We start from the raw sequence: 7,064 nt of genomic DNA on the forward strand, positions 1-7,064 counted from the left end.
AGCCTCCTGAGTAGCTGGGATTACAGGCACGCACCACCATGCCCAGCTAATTTTTTGTATTTTTAGTAGAGATGGGGTTTCACCATGTTGACCAGGATGGTCTCGATCTCTTGACCACGTGATCCACCCGCCTCGGCCTCCCACAGTGCTGGGATTACAGGCTTGAGCCACCGCACCCTGGCCGGTGAGGTCTTAAAGAGAGCAAAAGGAATGCTTACTTGAGAATACCAGTTCATATTTAATTACTACAAATCACAGTAGCACTGAACATGGCTCTAGTGAGTGGGCCTCAGTCAGTTCAGGCAGCTAAAGGGAGGGGGTTTCCTCTTAGTCCTCTCCCTGGAGCTAAATATGCATCTGGGAAAAAGTAGGCTCTGGACCACAGAGGTATTTTTTTAGAGGAAAGAACTGAAGTCCCAGCACTAGGTAAAACTGCAAAAAGAAAAACAACTGTGCCCAGGCACTAGCTACAAGGCCACACCAGATCAGGAAAGCTGGGTCCTGTAAGCTTGAGGACAGGAACTGTTCCTGGGTCAAGTTCTCCCCAGCACCTAGCACATAGGAAGGTGCTTGATGAGTGAGTGTTAAATAAACCTGTGAGTGCTCAGGATGATTTCCTGATAATTGGGTCCAGGAATCTACTGGGAGGAGCTTGAACCTAGAAGTTCCTTTTTTGAAAGTCTCAAATATGGTTCCCTAGCTTAGAGAAGACATGATCTGGGAAGGAGTCCTGAGGAGAGGACGCAGGCTGACGGAAGGGAACCAGGTGCATGCGAGCCCAGACCCTGACACCCTTCCGAGGGCGGTGACTGGGCAGCCACTACACGATACCAACCCGCTGCAGAGCTCCAAACTAGAAGGGGTTACATGAAAGTGTTCCCAGGATGCAGAGCTGCCCTGGCCTGAGTCCAGTCACCTGCCAGCCTCTGCTGTTCCCATCACCTCAGAGCACTCCAGCACCACATGCCTGAGAAACAGGCTCTGTGCTGCCCAGGCCCAGGTCTGACGGCCGAACCAGAGGCACCCAGCTGCTGACCTCTGACCTGGGAACGAGCGAGTGCTTACAACCTCAGCTGAACCCCACGTGGTGACACCTTCCAGCAAAGCAAGGACATCAGCACCTCACGCCCCTGTTTACAGGCCCCTCACATGAGCCACTGTTCTTTTTCTTTAATGAAGTGCTCCGCCCAGCGGCGGGTCAGCTCCAGGTACAGGCTGGGCTGGTGAGGCAGGTAGTCCAAATACAGGCGGGTGGGTGTCTTCTTGGGAATGGCCTTCTCAATCTGGGTGCCCTCGTGCCACTCATTGAAGGAGGTGATGGAGACGATCTCGGGCCTCACTGTCAGGGCCGCCTGCAGGGCCGTCTCATAGTACTTGCCGTTGACCCTGTTGCGTGTATTGTGGTTATTCCAGGGCCGGATGCTGGTGTCTATGTAGCCAGGCCCCACGCTGGGGATGAACATGAGGTTGTTGGCATCACAAAAGTTCTTCACAGCTTTCCAGTTCTGATGGGAAGAACCAAAGGAGAAACCGTTGGAGGCAAAGTAGGTATACATGCCGTCAAATCCGGCAGCCAGGATGTCGTGGGTGTGGCCCTCCTCCACCAGCAGTGCTATGAAGACGCCATCATAGGGCGTGTTGCGGATCGAGTGGGGCCCGTTTGGTGTCAGGAGGTGGGCCCAGGCCTCAGGGGACGTCAGGTATGAGTCGTAGATATAAAAGAGTGGGAGGCTCTTGCCCATGCTGTTCTTATAGCGGTAAAATGCACCATGGGAGCCATACCTGAGAAGGAGAAAGAAGAGCCTCAGCTGGATGGGACAGGACAGACTGGCCCAACTCTAGGACCTGCCATGGATGAGATCTGGATGCCACACCGCCCAGTTCTGGAGCCAGGCAGTCTCCACAGTTGGACTCATCATCCCTCTAAGCAAGAACCTGGTTCCCCTCCTTCCTCTCCCCAGTTGTCATTCCTAAGCTGCGCTTCCCTACCCTTAGCCAAGCCACCACTGTTTTTCATCTGGATTGTAGCAACAGCCAGCTAACTGGTCTCCAGGCTTCCATCTTGCCTCCCTATAACCCATTCATTATTCCCCCTTACGTGATCCGGCCCTGCCTACCCCATTCTTGCTCTTCACCCACCTATTACTCTCCATCTGGCCTTTCTGTCCAGCTGTCACGCGTCATACAAGCTTGTCCCATCTTACAGCCTTTGCCTCTGCCAGCCCTCTTAGTGGAATTTTCTCCCTGCCTCCAGATCTTTGCAGGCTGACCCTTTTTTTTTTTTTTTTTTGAGACAGGGTCTTGCTCTGGAGTGCAGTGGGCAATCTCAGCTCACTGCAACCTCCACCTCCTGGGGTTCAAGCGATTCTCCTGCCTCAGCCTCTCAACTAGCTGGAATTACAGGCGCCCACCACTACGCCTGGCTAATTTTTGTATTTTTAGTAGAGATGAGGTTTCACCATGTTGACCAGGCTGGTCTCAAACTTCCGACCTCAGGCAATCCACCCACCTCAGCCTCCCAAAGGGCTGGGATTACAGGCGTGAACTCCCATGCCTGGGCTTTAAAAAAAAAAATTTTTTTTTTATTCTTGAGACAGTCTCACTCTGTTGCCCAGGCTGGAGTACAGTGGTGCCATCATAGCTCACTGCAACCTCAAACCCCTGGGTTCAAGCGATCCATTCACTTAGCCCCCTAAGTAGCTGGGACCATAGGCGTGTATCATCATGCCCAGCTAATTTTAACAAAAATCTTTTTGTAGACATGGAGTCTCCCCATGTTGCCCAAGCAGGTCTCAAACTCCTGGCCTCAAGTGATCCTCCCACCTCAGCCTCCCAAAGTGCTGGGATTACAGGTGTGAGCCACCGCACCCAGCCCTGACTACTCATTCAGGTGTTAGCTCACCTGTTGTCTCCTCAGACTCACTTGACCTGACTACCCACTCTTAAGTAGTTTCTTGGGCATACTCTAGCACAAAATCCTGTATAGATCACTGTTTAATTTTTCCCATTTAATTATTGTCTGTTCCACAGTACCTGCAACATACACTAGAAAGTAAATATGAACTCAGAAACTTTGCTAGTCTTACCCATTACTGTACAACTGGGCTTAAGACAATGCCTGGACACATGTAGGCTCTCAATACTTTTTTTTTTTTTTTTTTTTAAAGAGAAAAGAGTCTTGCTCTGTTACCAGCCAGAATGCAGTGGCATAATTGTGGCTCTCTGTAACCTCGAACTCCTGGGCTCAAGTGATCTGATCCTCCTACCTCTGCCTCCCAAGTAGCTAGGACTACTATAGTTAGCCACTACTATGCCCAGCTAATTTTTTTTCAGTACAGATGGGGTCTTGCTCTGTTGCCCAGGCTGGTCTCAAACTCCTGGCCTCAAGCAATTCTCCCACCTCTGCCTCCTAAAGCACTGGGAAGCCGGTTGCAGTGGCTCACACCTTAGTCCCAACACTTTGGGAGGCTGACGTGGGCGGATCACCTGAGGCCAGGAGTTCAAGACCAGTTTGGCCAACATGGTGAAATCACGTCTCTACTAAAAATACAAAAATTAGCTGGGAGTGGTGGTGGGTGTCTGTAATCCCAGCTACTCGGGAAGCTGAGGCAGGAGAATTGCTTGAACCCAGGAGGCGGAGGTTGCAGTGAGCCAAGATTGTGCCGCTGCACTCCAGCCTAGGCAACACAGTAAGACTCCATCTCAAAAAGGAAAAAAAAAAGCACTGGGATTACAGGCATGAGCCACCACGGCACCCAGCCTCACTCAATACTTTTTGAATGAATAAATGATGTGCATACACCATAGAAGCCACTTTCACATATATTAACTTGTGTGATTCTCACAAAACTCAAAGGTTAAGAGGATTGCCTCATCACAGAGGCCACAGAACAGGAACGGAAACCCAGGCTGCCTGACGTTAGGCCCAGCACTCTCTTACTATAAAACAGCTTCTGGGAACACAGGCAATATGCCCCATGTCTCTTGATCTACCTCTCCAAACCTTCAATCCCTACCTCCATTTTGATCCCCACCAAAATCCCAGCCCCCAGAGCAGCCTTACGTGTCAATGATGTACTTGATGTTGTCATGTACAGTGATGTCATCCCGGCCCTTGTAGGGTTGGATGTGGAAGGCCACCTGCCGTAAACAGAGGAGTAACTGGTCAGGTGAGTGTCTATCCAGGGGCCACAACATACCAGGCTCGGGATCTAACCACGGCCTGGAGGAGAGGCTGAGTTCAGAAGAGGGGCTGGCAATGGTGGGCACAGTAGAGATAAAGGCAGTGGCTGCCCTTCAAGGTCAAAACAGGGGTGAGCAGTTTGCCCACTTCCCACATGTGGGAAGGGCATGTGGGAATCATTTTGGCGGGCTGTTACAGGGTGGCTAATAGGTTTCAACCTTGTTCCAGCTCCAAGTTGTTGGTGCTGGCTGCCTGAAACAGTGGAAGAAGTATGCTGAAGCTGTGTCAGTGGGAAAATGCTGTAATTTGTTAGATGTGTCGGTGGTGGAATTCCCCTTAGGAATGGGGAGTGCGGGTTTTCTTCCTTCTCTATCATTTTTCTTCCTTCTCTATCATTTTTCTTCCTTCACCACAGAAGCAAAGAATGACTTACTCGATTGGCCCATGTGGGGTAATGCTTCGCCCAGCTCCGTCCTTCCTCTTGAAAGTGAGCCCACCTGCTGAGATCACCTGTCTACTCCTCGAGGTCCAGTACTGCCTCCCACTAGAGAGTTGAGTCAGCAGGTCCCTTTGGCTCTTGCCTACCCTTAATCCACCAGGGTTTACCACCTAACCTCTGTTATTATTTAACAAAAGTGATAATTATTTCGTCTGCCCTTGGTCCTATATTTAGTTTACTCAGTTTTCGTGGAATTAAAAAAACTAAGAGTAACATAGGCAGCACTTATCTGAACCCTCCCCCAAAAACACACGTGACACATATTTGTTTTCCCTGGGCTACTGCAAGAACTTCCTAGAGGCACTAATCCACAAGGCCTCTTCTTGGAGACTCACCTGGATGCTGTACTGATGGGCGGTGTCCAGAATGGCGGGCACTAGGTCATCTGAGGGTTCCCCGTTATCATCAGCCATGCCAGGTGGGTACCAGGACAGGACCAGAACGCCTGAGATGCAATACAGAGGCCACTTCAGAGACTAACAGTACCCCCCTCAACAGAGTTTTTTTTCCCTCACAAACATCTCCAATTGCAAAAATGGTTCCTAAAAAACTGGAGCAAGCCTCCTGCCAGGTTCACTTCCTGCAGATGAGATCCCAGAGCCTCGCGCCCCGGAGCTGTCCACAACCGCGGTGCTGAAGCGCAGCGCCTGCGGGAACCTTAGCGCGGCAGGCCGGAAGGGAGCCAGGCTTTAGAGTGCATTAGCAAGTAGAACAAAGGGAACGGGTGGACAGTGCCACACCCACTTGGTAGCCACAGGCCTACCTCTGAAGAAAAGAAGCACCCCTAACGTCCTGCATGGAGAAGAGCCCTGAGCATAGGCGATCTGTGAAATCCAGTAGAATTCAGTGACGAAACCTTTAACCATTAGCTTCCCCTCCCCAGCCTACAAAGGAGGCGCCCAGGGACGTTCCCACTAGCTGGGTGCTTGATGAAAAGCCTCTTAACCCCCAGAACTACCCCTAACTGCAAATAGAGCAGAAGCCCTCATGGAACACCAGCACAGTTTCCTCTCTGCAGCTAGCAAAAGCAGGAAGTGCTGCGGCTCTACCCTGTACCTGTTGTGAAAACAGAGGCCGCCCTAGGATCCACTCTTCTGAATCCCAGATCCTGAGGGCCAGGGCTCCAGGCCTCACTTCTCATCGCCCAACAAATTTGAAGACTCTGCCTCTTCTGGCGCAAACTCCCAGCAGTTCCGCCCTATGGAAGGGCCCTGGATTGACAGGGGTCAAAGGGCCCGGGTGGGGGTCTGAACACTAGACGGAGGGGGCAGTGCCGCATGGTGGGCCCAGGATGAGTGGGTGGGAACGGCCAAGAAGCCAGGTTGGCGGGTAAGTGGGACCAAAGGCCCGGTGACACGACCAGAGGGAGATGGGGTGTGGGAAGGAGGAAGGGCGAGGCTGGGGTCAGGGCCACTCGGGGTGGGGGGCGCTCACCGATGGCGGCTTCCTTGAGCTGGGTCATGTGCTCCCGCAGCACTTCGGGGTCCCGGGAGCTGTAAGGTCCCAGCTCCGGGTAGAAGCTGGAGCCCAAGTCGTCTGGGGGGCTGTGGCGGCCGCGAGGGTAGCTGGCCGAGATCTTGGGGTCCCAGTGCGGCACCATGACGTGGTCCCAGTGAATGTAGTGGCCCTCGCGCCGCGGGCTCCCGTACCACGAGTAGTAGAAGGCGTGCAGGTCCGAGTAGACGCGCAGGCTCTGCCCGGGGGCGGGCTCGGCCTCGGCGGGGACCGGCCCAGAGGAGCCGCCAGGGTCCGAGGTGCGGGGCGGCGGCGGCGGCGGGGGCGGAGCGGCGGGGGCCGCCGGGGCCCGGGCGGCGGGCGCGGGAGCCCCCTCTGGGCGTCGCTCAAAGGGCGCCAGCTCCAGGCCCGGGCCCAGCGCCGGGAGTCCGTCCGGAGCCTTGAGCGTGCGCAGGCCCATGAGGGTGCCGAAGGCGAAGAGCAGCACCAGGAACAGCGCGATGCAGGCGCGGCGCCGCCGCCGGGCCATGGCCGACAGTGCGCTCCCGCGGCCGCCCCGCTACCTCCCCGCGCGCCGCGCCATGGCCGCCCGCCCGCAAGCCCGCCCGCTTCCCAGAGAGACTGCGCGCCCGGCGGAGCGCGGCGTGGGCGGCGCCCGGCCTGTCCCCGCAGTGCGGGCGGGCCCGGCACACAGGACGCCGGCGGCGCGGACCAAGTGGCCGCGAGCCGAGGGGGAACTGGACGCCGACTGCGATGCAAGGCCCGGCGAACGGCGGGGCTCGGGGCCACAGGAGCGGGGGCCTGAGTCAGCCCGCGCGGCCCGCGGAGGAAGAGTCGCCTGGCTGCCTGGGCGGCGGGCGGCGGCGCCTGGCGGGGGGCGGGGAGCGGGGACGCGGGCCTTCCGGAGCGCGGGAGAGGGGCGGCGGC

At 55.3% G+C, this 7,064-nt stretch overlaps 1 protein-coding gene across 2 annotated transcripts; it reads right to left on the reverse strand.

The window, feature by feature from the left end:
* Nucleotides 1-218: 218 nt before the first annotated feature.
* Nucleotides 219-7,063, reverse strand: MANEAL (mannosidase endo-alpha like). 2 transcript variants are annotated; one of them, XM_017509741.2, is made up of 4 exons: nucleotides 6,117-7,063; nucleotides 5,018-5,127; nucleotides 4,064-4,140; nucleotides 219-1,505 (listed from the first exon to the last, which is right to left on the reverse strand). In XM_017509741.2, the coding sequence occupies exons 1-4, from the start codon at nucleotides 6,664-6,666 to the stop codon at nucleotides 1,490-1,492; spliced, it is 753 nt and encodes a 250-aa protein (XP_017365230.1). In that variant the 5' UTR covers nucleotides 6,667-7,063; the 3' UTR covers nucleotides 219-1,489. The 2 variants fall into 2 exon arrangements, with proteins under 2 accessions (XP_017365230.1, XP_017365229.1); XM_017509740.2 differs by having other exon boundaries at nucleotides 219-1,782.
* Nucleotide 7,064: the final 1 nt, after the last annotated feature.

Source organism: Cebus imitator, unplaced genomic scaffold (assembly GCF_001604975.1).
Source record: "Cebus imitator isolate Cc_AM_T3 unplaced genomic scaffold, Cebus_imitator-1.0 Scaffold420, whole genome shotgun sequence".
Classification (NCBI taxonomy): domain Eukaryota; kingdom Metazoa; phylum Chordata; class Mammalia; order Primates; family Cebidae; genus Cebus; species Cebus imitator.

Bases quoted from the DNA above. Each gene is read 5' to 3' on its own strand.
- MANEAL (XM_017509740.2), bottom strand. From the start codon at position 6,666: ATGGCCCGGCGGCGGCGCCGCGCCTGCATCGCGCTGTTCCTGGTGCTG. The intron at 4,141-5,017 runs GTGAGTCTCCAA...TGTTTACGGCAG, and splicing joins CCCATCAGTACAGCATCCAG to GTGGCCTTCCACATCCAACC. The intron at 1,783-4,063 runs GTAAGGCTGCTC...TCTCCTTCTCAG, and splicing joins ATCAAGTACATCATTGACAC to GTATGGCTCCCATGGTGCAT.